At 41.3% G+C, this 18,395-nt stretch overlaps 1 protein-coding gene across 1 annotated transcript; it reads right to left on the reverse strand.

The window, feature by feature from the left end:
- Positions 1-260: 260 nt before the first annotated feature.
- Positions 261-11,353, reverse strand: HAS1 (hyaluronan synthase 1). Its single transcript, XM_040420460.1, has 5 exons — positions 11,218-11,353; positions 5,347-6,253; positions 3,641-3,866; positions 2,506-2,638; positions 261-1,684 (listed from the first exon to the last, which is right to left on the reverse strand). Exons 2-5 carry the CDS (start codon positions 6,211-6,213, stop codon positions 1,012-1,014), a joined length of 1,899 nt encoding a protein of 632 aa, XP_040276394.1. The 5' UTR covers positions 6,214-6,253; positions 11,218-11,353; the 3' UTR covers positions 261-1,011.
- Between the last annotated feature and the right edge of the window lie 7,042 nt (positions 11,354-18,395).

Raw genomic sequence — 18,395 nt, forward strand, 5'->3', positions numbered from 1 at the left:
CCTTTAGGGTTCAGTTTAGGCTCTTGTGCTTGCTAAGCAGTGACCAAATACCTTTGAGAAAGTTGCCTAGCAACAACAGCTAAAACCAGCAAGTGACTACTTTTCATCTCTAGGCTCCTATGGAGATCAGATGAGTCAGCTATAATATTGTGTATGGTCATCGTAGAATAGTTAGTTGCGGGGCTACTTGATAATGACAGCAGAGTAATAATCCAATAACTTTAATTTGTAAACAGAGAAAAACAGAAAAGAGCCATTCCTAATAAATAATAAACATTTTATTCTTAGTAAAAACACAAAAATTCAATAAATAATTATATAAAATCTATAGATGTAATTGTCATTATGTGCACATAATACGATAATGCATCTTCATAAGTTTAGAAAGGGGAGCAGAGGACCTGAGGCCATGGACTAAAGTGTCAGTGAAACTTCATGAAATTGTTATTACTACCATTTTTTATATATACTTGACAGTGGAAAATGCTAATATTATAACAATTTTTCATAGTATTTTTATCAGCGATATAACCGCCATGTTGGTTACAAACGCAGAATGTATAGGCGTACCCTTGAGCCCCAAGGTTAGGTGGTTCTGTAACAGAAAGACCCTAAAGCAGCAATAATAAATCTTCCCTGAGCCGCTGTCATCCTCTTTTCATGGGTAGGAGGTGACTTGAGGGACTGTAACTTCCATTGGTTCAAGTCTTAACCAGTTTTCTGTATTTAGGCTGTGCTACAAGTCAAAAAAGGCAGAGCCATCTAGTCTCGTTCCATTGATTGTATGATTGCTGAGTTTGTCTGAACACCAAGATACGATAATGCAATAAGCAAGGACCAAAGAAGGAACACACAAGATACTGGATGACGTTTTCGAAGAACCATCTCTAACATAGTTGGGGAGAGAGATGAAACCACTACAATTTTAGTCTGAGCTTCTTCAGGTTCCCTTGCATCTTGGCTAATACATCTGGCAGTGTGCTCTATTGGATCGATTGTTTGTCATCTTGGTCAATTATGAACATCGTAGTAATCGCGCCTCTTCCTGCAGCAACGTCTGATCCATATCCAATAAAGGGCAATCATGAGTAGCCAGTAGCTGGCGTAAGCCGAAGCTCCATAGATCAAGTAGTTTTTCTCTGCGTCAATGAGTCTACAATTAGTGCAAAGTGACATCATGATGATGGTATAGATCAGACCTGCAAGGAGAACTCCCCACCAAAGAGACAGTGGAAGAAGAGGCATATAGTTGCCTACCATCTTCTTCCGTCCAGATGTTCCCCAGCTGCTCTTGTTCATAGTGAGAATGGCAAAGTACTTGGTGGGAAGGAGGCCCGCCATATACAACACAGCATATAAGGACATGAATATCATGACCAGGTTGCCTCGAAGGAAACACGCATACAAGGCTTTGATGGTGGCAATGAGTTGGATAGTGAGTAGAACCCACATAATATCCCACAAATGGCAGCTGAAGAATAGTTTTATGACTGTAGCTGTAACAAAAAATGGAAAAATGCCGGCAATGATTGATTCATAGGTCATCCAGAGATGATGCTTGTGCCACCACAGAGCATTGTACAGCCATTCCCGGAAGTAAGACTTGGTCCAACGAGTCTGTTGGTTCAGCCAACGAAGGAACTGGGCAGGAGTCTCAGAATAGCATTTTGATCGTGCAGTATACCTGTAAAAATATCATTTTTTATTAGTAATGTCCAGCATTTTTAATTTATCATTTTATTAATGCAAATACCCAAATGGCAGTTTTGAAGGTATCTTGGTAGTGAATGATTCCTGGTCAAAATGAAAGAGGTCTGTATGAAGTTTAATGGTAGGTCACACTGGCTAAAGTTGGGGGACCTTTCTAACAAAAAGACATTGTCCAAAGTGGAGGAACCCTTCATGCTATACTATACACTACATGTTTATGTTCATCGTGATATTATATTGAAAGACACATCACTTTGTTAATCCCATAAACCTGGAACCTATCACACTGAAAATTGAGTCCAATCTGCACGAAGCATGTTATAGAGCAGGAGGAGCTGAGCAGTTGGATTCATATTTTTGTAGGAAAGGATTTAGTAAAACTTCATTGGACTTAATCTCTGGTCATTATGGGCTTCAGAGAGTCACCTTGGTGGCCTTACTCAGTAACTGACGACCTTCTGGGTACTAGTGTACATATAGATAACTGTCAGTCACTGAGTAGGACCGCCCACTGGACTCCTAAGCCAAGATCGAGCAGACAGTTAAATGAATAAAATACAGGTTATCTTGAATCTATTCCCACAAAACGATATATGTCTGTTCAGCTCCTCCTTTTCTATATCATCCTGCCTGCAGATCGGACTGAATTTTCAATGTGATGGGCTCCCTACATTCCGCAATTATAGACCACATCTTACATTTCTTTATAACTTTTTTTTTTTTACTGTTCTCCTTTTAGAGGACCACCCCTCAAGAAGAACCTTTTGGTTGGACTCGTCACACTGTGGTACTCACTTAGTTGCGTAACCAATACTGAGCATTCTGTTGGTCAGATGCCGATCATCTCCAAAAGTACAATGGGTTCCCAAAAACTTCTGGTTATACCAAGACTCAAGGAAAGTCTGAAGAAGATCGTTTCGGTAAAGACCTGGAAATGAATTAAAATATATGGTTTATTTATACTGAACTTAAAGATGAGGTATTCACAGAAGATTATGGTGGTCATGTTTTATAGCTGACTTCCTAGCTATATCTCTGGTAATTGAGGAGCAGTGCTGGTCAAAATGATTAGCTAAGCAATCATTTCTGGTGTGTCGAGAGGGAACAGGGAGTGGTGACCATGAAGGAATCGTGAAACGTTGGAACTGGAGCGGTGGGAGATTGGTAAGGTCATACTGACTTATTCAATTGCTTTACACCTTGTAGAGGCATGTCCGGCCAATAAAAGGCTGAACATTACCTTTTAAGGGGTTGTCTGGGACTTTAATATTGATGGCCTATCCTTAGGGCACTGCTGTTGTCACATTGTTGGGGATCCGACTCCCCACACCCCCACAATCAGCTAATTGGACGTAGCACTAGCTGATCAATGGTGAAGAGAGACAGCAGTAGGAGGGTACTGTACAATGACAAATCGAAAATTATTAAAAAGTTATTTAAAAAAAAGTAGTTTACACCATTGTTTGTGGCCTGAAGGAACCTTTAACAATGTGAGAAGTTTTTATCAATATTTTCTAGCTATTTTTTAGGCCATGGATCCACGAAATACGGACACTTTCCACGAGCACTCCACATTTTTCTTACTCCCCTCAAAAGGAATGACTATTCTCCTACACAATGTGGCTTACAATAGGACATGCTCAATAAGCTGTGGAACAGCCATGCAAATCCACCAAAAGCATGGAAATGTGCATGGTCCCATAGAAATGAATGAGTCAGTGTGCTATTAGCAAAAAATGCGGATAGCACACGGATGAAAGTATAGTTGTGTGCATGAGGCCTTACTCTTATGTGATCCATAAAAAAAAAGTAAATCCACAGCCCTTGAAAAATTGAAATGAACTTTGTGTATGGTTTGATTGCTGTTTTCTTCTATGCTTATATGATCCATTGGATGCCATTTATGAGCTTACCATAGTTAATGACTTACCTAGAGGACCACTGATGCAGGAGACACAGTTGAAGTAGGACTGACATGACCTTTCCACATTGAAGGCGATCCAATACCTCAAGCTGCTCATGAAGCTTATGTAGGAGTCAGAGAGGTTCAGGATTCGCACATCTCCTCCGACTGCTCCATAGCGGTCATTAGATTCCAGGACCTTGACGAGTTCCAAGGTGGCCAGAGGCTCCAGTTTTGTGTCTGAGTCACACACCTGTATGTACGAAAAGTTATAAATCAATAAATATGAATGATTTATTAATCACCTTTCATTATCCTCATAATATATGTTCCATGAGACCACTACCAACATTGTGGACTATGATCTGAATTTTTTCCAGTGAAATAATTTATTATTAAGCTTCATTGGTCGGGGAACCAAGTGGCCACTATAATGCCATAGCTCTCCCAGTGGTAATTACATAGATCTCCAAGTGGTGAGAAGCGAGTGGCTTCTGACTATTTGAAGAAACATGCACTGTGCCGGATGTTAAAGGGGTTGAGCCATCTTGCCTTTTCCCTCGGCCAAAATTGGACTGAGCGCTGCCCGGTAGAGGCGGAGTTACGCAATGGCCGGCGCTCTGCTGTTTATGTAGCTTCAATGTAGGAGTTTTGGAAACAGGGGAGTGCCAGGTGCTCAGATGTTTCCGTAACTCTGACTACCACGACTGGCGCTTAGCCATGGAAACAGCGAGATGGGACAAAACATTCAATTTAAAAAATATTCACAAAAAAGCTGCCTACTGATCTGTAACAGGGACCCCACCTACCATGTGCCATTCATAATACTGGTGTCCTACTATATGTCCCAGAGACCTTTGAGCCACTTTAGGAACTGGGGCTTGAGTGGAACTGTGGCCTCTCCAGCCTTTATAGCTGCACCCCTGGTTACTTGCAGCACTGTGGTCTAGGTGCAACTGCTACCTGTAACATCTGCAGTATAGAGGTACTTCTATGGTTACATGGGGCCTAGGAGTAACTGCTACTGTTGTACCCTCAATAGTTACATCCCTGGTTATCTGGGGCACAGCTGGCGATGCACCTCTACCTCTGCACCTTCTATTGCTGTGTACCTGGTATTTGGGGTACTGGGAACTGGGTGCAAAATCTACCTCTTCACCCTCTATACTTGTACCTATGTTACTGGTCACTTGGGGTACTGAGAACAAGAGGCAACTGCTGCTTGTGTACCCTCCATAACTACATCCCTGGTCACTTGGGCCACTGGCGTTGGTGCAACTGTTACCTCTGCACCCTCTATAGCAGGGATGGCCAACCTGAGGCTCTCTAGCTGTTGCAAAACTACAACTCCCAGCATGCTCAGACTGCCTACAGCTATTAGCCTACAGCAGGACATGGTGGGAGTTGTAGTTTTACAACAGCTGGAGAGCCGCAGGTTGGCCATACCTGCTCTATAGAGATGTCCCTGGTTAATTGGGGCACCGTGGCCCAGATACAACTGCTAAAGTTGCGCGCTCTATATTACAGGTTTGTCCCTGGTCATATGCTGCACTGAGGTCTTGGTGCAATGGTTTATTTTGCACCCTCTATAGCGATGCTGCTGGTTATCAACTGCCACTTCTACACCCCGGGTAATTGGGGCATTTAGGCCTGGGCGCATCTGCCACCTGTACACCCTCTATAGCTACACCCCTTGTTACTTGGTACCTGGAAGCGTAGGATGTTTGTCTTACCTGGACATAGTCTACGCTATCTCCTAGAGCTTTGAAGGCCGTGTACATGACTTCTCGCTTCCCACCCCATTTTTGCATGATGCACACACATCGCCTTGTCTTAATAAGAGTCTCAACCTCCATTCTGGTAGGATCTTCCATTTCGATTTCTGTGTACATCGGCAATGGGTCTTCTTGCAGTTGGTCACCAGAAAGATCCTGCATCTCCATCCCAATGGTGAAAAGCCCAGGATTGACTCTGGCATTATCATACTGGGAGACTTCGTTAATTCTGGCATAGATGTCATTTTCATCCTGGGATTCATTATTTAGTCCAGCTTGATATGTATGGTCTTCGGTCATGATGTCTCCAGCACCATGGAATTTTTCGGCTGTCTCTTTGTCCCAGTGATGGTAGTTGTTTTTCCAGATATACGTCCCCACGTCTTCCTCTGAGAAAACTTCCTTAAACATGTCCATCATGTATTGGTCATCTGGACTGTTACCATCGATTACCATGATGATTCGGAGTTTGTCTGGGGGGTACTGTGTGTTTTTGACAGACTCCAGGCACTCGCGTAAATAAATGGGGTCTTCCTGGTAGGCAGATATGGTCAAAGCCACTGATTTGGTGTAAGAGCAGGGGAGGCCTCCTCTTCTCATCTTCCTGTGCTCCAAAAAGGCAAAAAAGCTTTGGATGACCAGATGGGCTGTGAGGAAGGCGCCATAGATGCCAAAAGCCATGATTCTAAACTCATCTGTGGCTAGGGGTATGCTGTCAATAAACGCCCATAGTACCCCACCCAGAACTATAAAAGCAAAGGTAAAAGTCACAATCCTCCGGAATCTACCCCCCCAGGGGCGCTCATCTTTTTGTACATTGACCATTTCTTTTTGACGGGCTCCCAACTGTGAGAGAGCTCTGTGTCTGCAAACAAAGATGAAAAACTCTTTATTATTTGACCTGAACAATTTTGACTTAAAAAATAATGACAACAGGTCACTAGCACATGTAGCAGAGCTGAATGTGTAGAGTCAACCTGCTTTTTGATTTGAATGATATTTAGATGATGAGGACTAGGGGTGAAATAAAGACAGACTTTTTTAGTTACTATATTTTTTATTACCTTGAGGCTCAACTAGCCGGCCGTACGTCTGTCTAACCATGAATGTTGCTGAACCAGTATGACTTCCATCAACCAGTTCCATCACATCTGGTTATTTCAGACATCATTGTCTAAGCGGTTATTATTTTTACAGCTTCGAGCCGCTTTACTGACAGTAACGATGGATCTGTTTCTGGATCAAATATCTGAGAAAGGTTGAAATTTTTATTCCAAGCTGATGACAACTAACCAGGGATGGATTACAGCAGGGGTAAAAGGGGCAATTCCTCCAGGGTTCCTCACCATCCACTCTATGGCTTAAAATAGGCGTCCATAGTCAGCAGCACCAAGGCTGAGGATGTGTCCCTCGATGAAGCCCTCATCACATGGCAGGAGCTTGGCATTTGCCCCTTTTTTGTGGCTCCACCACGGTGAGAAAGGCTCAGCTACTAGTAAGTGGACCACAGTATGGCACTGGGAATCATTATGGTACTGTTACATTGGGACCATATATAGCTGCTATTATTGAACGCTGTATGGCGCTGTTACTGGGGCGCTCTAGATAACTAGTACTGAGCATTCTATGGCGTTATTACTAGGGCACTGCAGTATATGGAACCGTATGATACTACGAATGTGCTGAGCAAACACAAAGTATAAAATACAGAAATAATGCCATGAATTCTGCACCAGTCCCCACAATAACCGGAATCAAGATAGCTCGGAAATGCGGGATTATCTGTAACTGCGCTGGTGAAAGATATGACATTAACCACTTTTTCACCTTACAAACCGACATCCTGTGTATAGAGTATAATTATGTTACAGTGCATAGCCGAATCTATAAGTACTGTGTCGGATCTGTATCTATCTATCATCTATCTAATATCTATCTATCTATTGTCTATTATCTATCTATTATCTATTATCTATCTATCATCTATCTAATATCTATCTATCTATTGTCTATTATCTATCTATTATCTATTATCTATCTATCATCTATCTAATATCTATCTATCTATTGTCTATTATCTATCTATTATCTATTATCTATCTATTATCTATTATCTATCTATTATCTATTATCTATCTATTATCTATCTATCTATTATCTATCTATTATCTATTATCTATCTATTATCTATTATCTATCTATCTATCTATTATCTATCTATTATCTATCTATTGTCTATTATCTATCTATTATCTATCTATCTATCTATCTATTGTCTATTATCTATCTATTATCTATCTATCTATCTATTATCTATCTATTATCTATCTATTAGCTATCTATCTATCTATTATCTATCTATCTATTATCTATTATCTATTATCTATCTATTATCTATCTATTATCTATTATCTATCTATTATCTATTATCTATCTATTATCTATCTATCTATCTATCTATCTATTATCTATCTATTATCTATTATCTATTATCTATTATCTATTATCTATCTATTATCTATCTATTATCTATTATCTATCTATCTATCTATTATCTATCTATCTATCTATTATCTATCTATCTATCTATCTATCTATCTATCTATTATCTATCTATTATCTATCTATTATCTATCTATCTATTATCTATTATCTATCTATTGTCTATTATCTATCTATTATCTATCTATCTATCTATTGTCTATTATCTATCTATTATCTATCTATCTATCTATTATCTATCTATCATCTATCTATTATCTATCTATCTATCTATTATCTATTATCTATCTATTATCTATCTATCTATCTATTATCTATCTATCTATTATCTATCTATTATCTATCTATTATCTATTATCTATCTATTATCTATTATCTATCTATTATCTATCTATCTATCTATCTATTATCTATCTATTATCTATCTATTATCTATTATCTATTATCTATTATCTATTATCTATTATCTATCTATCTATCTATTATCTATCTATCTATCTATCTATTATCTATCTATCTATCTATCTATCTATTATCTATCTATTATCTATCTATCTATTATCTATCTATCTATTATCTATCTATCTATTATCTATTATCTATCTATTATCTATTATCTATCTATTATCTATCTATCTATTATCTTAGCTTGAGAAAGACAGCAACAAGCTGTTGAAACTTCGCTGCTGACTCTGGAGGAATAAACTTCACAATTTGTTGAAAACCTTGGTGTGCTGCTGGCCTTCCTTTTGTTTGTATACTACATTGGATCTCGGTGCTGATTCACACTGGCCTGACTTTGCACCCGCCATTGACAGAGTGCTGCATCCTCATTTTTTCATATTCTATCTATTATCTATCTATCTATCTATCTATCTATTATCTATCTATTATCTATCTATTATCTATCTATTATCTATTATCTATTATCTATCTATCTATTATCTATTATCTATCTATTATCTATTATCTATCTATCTATTATCTATCTATTATCTATCTATCTATCTATCTATCTATTATCTATCTATCTATTATCTATCTATTATCTATCTATCTATCTATCTATCTATCTATTATCTATTATCTATCTATTATCTATCTATTATCTATCTTCTATCTATTTATCTTCTATCTATCTTTCTATTTATCTATTTATCTTCTATCTATCTTTCTATTTATCTATTTATCTTCTATCTATCTATTTATCTGGAGGAGAAGAACAGAACTGGATCGCACATCCACAATGCTATGCTTTGATCTAACTCGCTTCTCAGCGATATATTACAGTGTACAGCCCCCCATACTTCATACTGTACAAGAGGCATTAGTGTACATTTTGATCAAAAGGCATAAGCCCACTCACCACGCCAAGGTCACCTCTTTGAGTTGGACCTACTCTGACAAAAAGGCGCAGCGACCATGTGGTGATGAGGCGGCCCTGCCCTAGTAGGCGGTGGGACCCAGGAGTCAGACAGCACCTCTGCTGTCTGACAATACCACCCATGGCACTGGGTCCCACCAACCCACCAGCACAGCACCACAAAAACAAAGATCACCACGCAGTACTGCACCATGTGAACAGTTGTCTAGCACAACATGTCCATTGCTATCAGGAGCTACAGGTCAATTACCACTATATGCAGACCTATGTGATTAAAACCACCTGTGCCGAATGAGAGGAGTGCTGATACCAGTAATAAAGAAGAAAGATTCACATAATTATCTGGGGGAGAAGAACAGAACTGGATCGCACATCCACAATGCTATGCTTTGATCTAACTCGCTTCTCAGCGCTATATTACAGTGTCCAGCCCCCCATACTTCATACTGTACAAGAGGCATTAGTGTACATTTTGATCAAAAGGCATGAGCCCACTCACCACGCCAAGGTCACCTCTTTGAGTAGGACCTACTCTGACAAAAAGGCGCAGCGACAATTGGTCATTGACCTGTAGCTCCTGATAGCAGTGGACATGTTGTGTTAGACAACTGTTCACATGGTGCAGTACTGCGTGGTGGCCTTTGTTTTTGTGGTGCTTTGCTGGTGGGTTGGTGGGACCCAGTGCCATGGGTGGCATTGTCATACAGCAGAGGTGCTGTTTGACTGCTGTGTCATGCCGCCTACTAGGGCAGGGCCGCCTCGTCACCGCATGGTCGCTGCACCTTTTTGTCAGAGTAGGTCCTACTCAAAGAGGTGACCTTGGCGTGGTGAGTGGGCTTATGCCTTTTAATCAAAATGTACACTAATGCCTCTTGTACAGTATGAAGTATGGGGGGCCGTACACTGTAATATAGCGCTGAGAAGCGAGTTAGATCAAAGCATAGCATTGTGAATGTGCGATCCAGTTCTGTTCTTCTCCTCCAGATATCTATCTATTTGTCTTATATCTATCTATTATCTATCTATTATCTATCTATCTATTATCTATCTATCTATTATCTATCTATCTATCTATCTATCTATCTATCTATTATCTATCTATCTTCTATCTATCTATCTATCTATCTATCTATCTATTATCTATCTATCTATTATCCATCTATCTATCTATTATCTATCTATCTATCTCATATCTATCTATCTATTATCTATCCATCTATCATCTATCTATCTATTTCCTATCTATCTAAATTCTATCTATCCTTCTATCTATCTATCTATCTATCTATCTATCTATCTATCTATTATCTATCTATTATCTATCTATTATCTATCTATCTATTATCTATCTATCCATCTATCTATCTATCCATCTATCTATCTATCTATTTATCTATCTATCTATCTATTATCTATCCATCTATCATCTATCTATTATCTATTATCTATTATCTATCATCTATCTATCTATCTATCTATCTATCTATCTATTATCTATCTATCTATCTATTATCTATCTATTATCTATCTATCTATTTCCTATCTATCTAAATTCTATCTATCCTTCTATCTATCTATCTATCTATCTATCTATCTATCTATCTATCTATTATCTATCTATCTATCTATCTATCTATCTATCTATCTATTATCTATCTATTTCCTATCTATCTAAATTCTATCTATCCTTCTATCTATCTATCTATCTATCCTTCTATCTATTATCTATCTATTATCTATCTATCTATTATCTATCTATTATCTATCTATTATCTATCTATTATCTATTATCTATTATCTATTATCTATCTATTATCTATTATCTATCTATTATCTATCTATCTATCTATCTATCTATCTATCTATCTATCTATCTATCTCATATCTCTCTATCATCTCTCTATCTATCCATTATATAGATGTTCTCATAGATGTTCTCTTACCGGATCAGCTGAGTTGCTCCACTTTGACACCCCCTTGCTCCGTCTGGTGCTGTCCTGGAGAGTGTTCCTCCTTAAATATAGCGGTCACACCTTACAAGTGTCAGAACTACGTCATAGCTGAAATATGTCTTTTCTGTCTTTCACTGGAAAGTGTCTAGCAGGGTTCCTTGACTCAGCCTGCGGGAGCTGATGTGCAGTCTCACTGGGACATTGCGTCCATAGAGATCTCTTGAGCATCGTTAGCATTATTGGGACTGCACCCAAGATGAAGAGAGGGGGACATGTGAGTTCTGTTTTAGGGTGCATCCACATGGGGGTCACTCCCACAAATCCACAGCATATTACAGTAGCAGCAAAAGGGGTTCTTTCATACGCTGCATAAAAACTCTCCCCGATTTATACTCCGGGTTTCACCCTTTGTAATGCATACGGTAAAATCTGCAGCCAAATCAATGTCAACATCTAACAGTGAATTCACATGCACCAGGGTTTGTTCTACAAATTTCCATGACTGTCCCATTCGTCTGAATGGAGCCTGAAGAAATCCATGTGCTTCCTGCCAAGACAACTCCATTCACACAAATGGGACTGCACCAGATCTGCTGCACGTGAATTTTGGCGGACATACCGCGGTGAAATCCACAAGAAGCTTGCATCAGATTCAGTCCGTGGTTTTCAAGGGAATCTGCCGTGGCGTTTGTGTGGCCACAGATTTTTCCAGCATGGATTTGAAATCTACGTCCAAGTGACGTGTCCATTCTTGATGCAGATTATGGGCGCAAACTGCGGTAATCACATGCGGATGAGCCCCATGAAGCAGAGTAACTCACGTGTGGCTGAAATCAGGGGATGACCTTAAAGGTAGGTGAACTCACCCTGAGCTGGACTGCCTTTCACATGGGGCACCCACCCCAGGGGGCATTTCTTACTCCAGTTTTGCCCCTAATTAACCTTATTAAAATGTCCAGAGAGTCTATTGTTTGAGGCGTTTTTTTACGCCCATTTAAAAAATATCTGCATTTTATTCTTTAGATAACATTTCTTTGTATTTACCTTTTTTTTTGCTTTACTTTTGACACTCTTTTAGGATCAATTCACACAAGGCAGAAAACTGTAGATAAAGGCAGTGTCGGAAAAAAAGACCATCGAGGAGCGGCGGTGCTATGACCGTGCGGTACTGGAGAAGAGAGTAAGGCTTCTATTATTATTTTATATTACCGGCTTCACCTAAATATTTTTGGGCAATAGTTTTAACTTATGGGGTCATCTGAGACGCGTACCTTCATGAATAAGTCTTTCAGAAATGTACGGCCGGTCTAAGAGGTGTCTGGCAGTTCAGTCTGTGGCACCACCCCACATGTCCTATGGTGACATCACAGAATCTAAGGATGTTCTTGCACAGTCTTTATGTCACACACTTCTTGGTTATCATGATGAGAGGAGAGGAATCCACCTTCTATTTTCTTCTTCATCTGTGACATAGAACTCGGTTCAAGTCTGAACAGGTTGAACGGATGCCAAAAAGGTCATTTTATTATTAGAAAGCCAAACAAAAAGTTCAGCACATGATCTCACCCACGGCAGAAGACCAGTTTGTCCTTAACTCTGTCACTAAGTTATAGTCATCGTGTACTTCAGATGAGTGATCTGACGCTTGGGGCACAGGATAATGACACTGACAATTGGGGTACAGGATAATGACACTGACACTTGGGGTACAGGATAATGACGCTGACACTTGGGGTACAGGATAATGACGCTGACACTTGGGGCACAGGATAATGACACTGACACTTGGGGTACAGGATAATGACACTGACACTTGGGGTACAGGATAATGACACACTGACACTTGGGGTACAGGATAATGACACTGACACTTAGAGTACAGGATAATGACACTGTCACTTGGGGGACAGGATAATGACACTGACACTGGGGGTACGGGATAATGACACTGTCACTCGTGGTACAGAATAATGACACTGACACTTGGGGTACATGATATTTACACTGACACTTGGGGGACAGGATAATGATACTGACACTTGGGGAACAGGATAATAACACTAACACTCGGGGTACAGGATAATGACACTGACACTTGGGGTACAGGATAATGACACTGACACTTCGGGTACATGATATTTACACTGACACTTGGGGGACAGGATAATGACACTAACACTCGGGGTACAGGATAATGACACTGACACTTGGGGTACAGGATAATGACACTGACACTTGGGGTACAGGATAATGACACTGACACTTGGGGTACAGGATAATGACACTGACACTTGGGGTACAGGATAATGACACTGACACTTGGGGTACAGGATAATGACACACTGACACTTGGGGTACAGGATAATGACACTGACACTTAGAGTACAGGATAATGACACTGTCACTTGGGGGACAGGATAATGACACTGACACTGGGGGTACGGGATAATCACACTGACACTTAGAGTACAGGATAATGACACTGTCACTTGGGGTACAGGATAATGACACTGACACTTAGAGTACAGGATAATGACACTGACACTTGGGGTACAGGATAATGACACTGACACTTAGAGTACAGGATAATGACACTGTCACTTGGGGTACAGGATAATGACACTGACACTTGGGGTACAGGATAATGACACACTGACACTTGGGGTACAGGATAATGACACTGACACTTAGAGTACAGGATAATGACACTGTCACTTGGGGTACAGGATAATGACACTGACACTTAGAGTACAGGATAATGACACTGTCACTCGGGGTACAGGATAATGACACTGACACTTGGGGTACAGGATAATAACACTAACACTCGGGGTACAGGATAATGACACTGACACTTGGGGTACATGATATTTACACTGACACTTGGGGGACAGGATAATGACACTGACACTCGGGGTACAGGATAATGACACTGACACTTGGGGTACAGGATAATGACACGCTGACACTCGGGGTACAGGATAATGACACTGACACTTGGGGTACAGGATAATGACACTGACACTTGGGGTACAGGATAATGACACTGACACTTGGGGTGCAGGATAATGACAAGCTGACACTTGGGGTACAGGATAATGATACTGACACTTGGGGTACAGGATAATGACACTGACACTTGGGGTACAGGATAATGATACTGACACTTGGGGAACAGGATAATAACACTAACACTCGGGGTACAGGATAATGACACTGACACTTGGGGAACAGGATAATGACACTGACACTCGGGGTACAGGATAATGACACTGACACTCGGGGTACAGGATAATGACACTGACACTTGGGGTACAGGATAATGACACGCTGACACTCGGGGTACAGGATAATGACACTGACACTTGGGGTACAGGATAATGACACTGACAATTGGGGCACAGGATAATGACACTGACACTTGGGGTACAGGATAATGACACTGACACTTGGGGTACAGGATAATGACACTGACACTTGGGGTACAGGATAATGACACTGACACTTGGGGTACAGGATAATGACACTGACACTTGGGGTACAGGATAATGATACTGACACTTGGGGAACAGGATAATAACACTAACACTCGGGGTACAGGATAATGACACTGACACTTGGGGAACAGGATAATGACACTGACACTCGGGGTACAGGATAATGACACTGACACTTGGGGTACAGGATAATGACACTGACACTTGGGGTGCAGGATAATGACAAGCTGACACTTGGGGTACAGGATAATGACACTGACACTTGGGGTACAGGATAATGACAAGCTGACACTCGGGGTACAGGATAATGACACTGACACTCGGGGTACAGGATAATGACCCTGACACTTGGGGTACAGGATAATGACACTGACACTTGGGGTGCAGGATAATGACAAGCTGACACTTGGGGTACAGGATAATGACACTGACACTTGGGGTACAGGATAATGACAAGCTGACACCTGGGGTACAGGATAATGACCCTGACACTTGGGGTACAGGATAATGACACTGACACTTGGGGTGCAGGATAATGACAAGCTGACACTTGGGGTACAGGATAATGACACTGACACTTGGGGAACAGGATAATGACACTGACACTTGGGGTGCAGGATAATGACAAGCTGACACTTGGGGTACAGGATAATGACACTGACACTTGGGGTACAGGATAATGACCCTGACACTTGGGGTACAGGATAATGACACTGACACTTGGGGTGCAGGATAATGACAAGCTGACACTTGGGGTACAGGATAATGACACTGACACTTGGGGAACAGGATAATGACACTGACACTTGGGGTGCAGGATAATGACAAGCTGACACTTGGGGTACAGGATAATGACACTGACACTTGGGGTACAGGATAATGACAAGCTGACACCTGGGGTACAGGATAATGACACTGACACTTGGGGTACAGGATAATGACACTGTCACTCGGGGTACAGGATAATGACACTGACACTTGGGGTACAGGATAATGACATGCTGACACTCGGGGTACAGGATAATGACACTGACACTTGGGGTACAGGATAATGACCCTGACACTTGGGGTACAGGATAATGACAAGCTGACACTTGGGGTACAGGATAATGACACTGACACTTGGGGTACAGGATAATGACACTGACACTTGGGGTACAGGATAATGACAAGCTGACACCTGGGGTACAGGATAATGACACTGACACTTGGGGTACAGGATAATGACACTGTCACTCGGGGTACAGGATAATGACACTGACACTTGGGGTACAGGATAATGACACTGACACTTGGGGTACAGAATAATGACACTGACACTTAGAGTACAGGATAATGACACTGTCACTTGGGGACAGGATAATAACACTTGGGGTACAGGATAATGACACTTGGGGTACAGGATAATGACGCTGACACTTGGGGGAAAGTATAATGACACTGACACTTGGGGTACGGGATAATGACACTGTCACTCGGGGTACAGAATAATGACACTGACACTTGGGGTACATGATATTTACACTGACACTTGGGGGACAGGATAATGACACTAACACTCGGGGTACAGGATAATGACACTGACACTTGGGGTACAGGATAATAACACTAACACTCGGGGTACAGGATAATGACACTGACACTTGGGGTACATGATATTTACACTGACACTTGGGGGACAGGATAATGACACTGACACTCGGGGTACAGGATAATGACACTGACACTTGGGGTACAGGATAATAACACTAACACTCGGGGTACAGGATAATGACACTGACACTTGGGGTACAGGATAATGACACGCTGACACTCGGGGTACAGGATAATGACGCTGACACTTGGGGTACAGGATAATGACACTGACACTTGGGGTACAGGATAATGACACTGACACTTGGGGTGCAGGATAATGACAAGCTGACACTTGGGGTACAGGATAATGATACTGACACTTGGGGTACAGGATAATGACACTGACACTTGGGGTACAGGATAATGATACTGACACTTGGGGAACAGGATAATAACACTAACACTCGGGGTACAGGATAATGACACTGACACTTGGGGTACAGGATAATGACACTGACACTGGGGGTACAGGATAATGACACTGACACTTGGGGTACAGGATAATGACACTGACACTTGGGGTACAGGATAATGACACTGACACTTGGGGTACAGGATAATGACACTGACACTTGGGGTGCAGGATAATGACAAGCTGACACTTGGGGTACAGGATAATGACACTGACACTTGGGGTACAGGATAATGACAAGCTGACACTTGGAGTACAGGATAATGACACTGTGGCGAAACCAACCTCGCCACTGGGCTTCGGAGGGGCCTGGCTACCAGCCTCTTGCCTCAGGATTATGGCCCATACTAACTTTAAAGGAGAAGACAGACCGGCTGCACAGCTTAAATCTGTGGAACTGTTTTGGGCAGGAAAGCCATGCTTGCGGTCGGCCAAATGTGACTTCCATGGAATTCAGGAACCCCTGCTCGGATCTGGATGATGTTTGGATATGTTGTTCACCCAGATCAGAGCTATCCATGGATGTATACATTATGGGGATATGTGGGTTTTTGAGTTGTGTGACAGAACCATCTGTCTTTGGAATTGTATTGTATGTTATGTGAGGGTACCCAAATAGCTAATTTTATTGTATTCGTGTAGTCTGAGTGCCATTCACCTAATGATATGCACTCAGACTTGAGCTATCTGGGGATATGTTAAATGTCTTTGTTTACTGTAAGGGGTGTGACATTGTGTGTTTAAATGGTGATTTCTGTCCTGTTGTCCCCACATGTGTATTGGCGATTTCCCTTTGTCCTGAGAGATAATTGAATTGCTTCTCGGGTGTCTCCAGGGCAGAGAGGAGGAAACCATGATGCATTGTGGGGATGTATTGTGTCTGTGTATCCTGAATTGCTGCATATCTGTCTTGTGTCACAGTCTTCCATCTGGTTCCCTAGGGGAGTGTCCACCAGATGGGGACCTGCATAAATACAGGCGGGTAGCCCTCAATAAAGACTTCTTGTTTTTACCCTTTACCATGTTGAGGCTGGTGTTTGGGTAACTGATCGACACTGGGGGATTGCTATACGCTGAAGATTTGCTATACTCCCCTGGCATACAGTGGAGGAAATAATTATTTGACCCCTCACTGATTTTGTAAGTTTGTCCAATGACAAAGAAATGAAAAGTCTCAGAACAGTATCATTTCAATGGTAGGTTTATTGTAACAGTGGCAGATAGCACATCAAAAGGAAAATCGAAAAAATAACTTTAAATAAAAGATAGCAACTGATTTGCATTTCATTGAGTGAAATAAGTATTTGAACCCTCTAACAAACAAAGACTTAATACTTGGTGGAAAAACCCTTGTTTGCAAGCACAGAGGTCAAACGTTTCTTGTAATTGATGACCAAGTTTGCGCACATTTTAGGAGGAATGTTGGTCCACTCCTCTTTGCAGATCATCTCTAAATCCCTAAGGTTTCGAGGCTGTCTCTGTGCAACTCTGAGCTTGAGCTCCCTCCATAGGTTTTCGATTGGATTAAGGTCCGGAGACTGACTAGGCCACTCCATGACCTTAATGTGCTTCTTCTTGAGCCACTCCTTTGTTGCCTTTGCTGTATGTTTTGGGTCATTGTCATG

Source organism: Bufo bufo, chromosome 1 (genome assembly GCF_905171765.1).
Source record: "Bufo bufo chromosome 1, aBufBuf1.1, whole genome shotgun sequence".
NCBI lineage: Eukaryota > Metazoa > Chordata > Amphibia > Anura > Bufonidae > Bufo > Bufo bufo.

Excerpts from the sequence above, each read along its gene's own strand:
- HAS1 (XM_040420460.1), bottom strand. The coding sequence starts at position 6,213 with ATGGTCAATGTACAAAAAGATGAGCGCCCCTGGGGGGGTAGATTCCGG. Across the intron at positions 3,867-5,346 it reads ATAGCGTAGACTATGTCCAG|GTGTGTGACTCAGACACAAA; the intron begins GTAAGACAAACA and ends TCGTACATACAG. Across the intron at positions 2,639-3,640 it reads CTGCATCAGTGGTCCTCTAG|GTCTTTACCGAAACGATCTT; the intron begins GTAAGTCATTAA and ends ATTCATTTCCAG.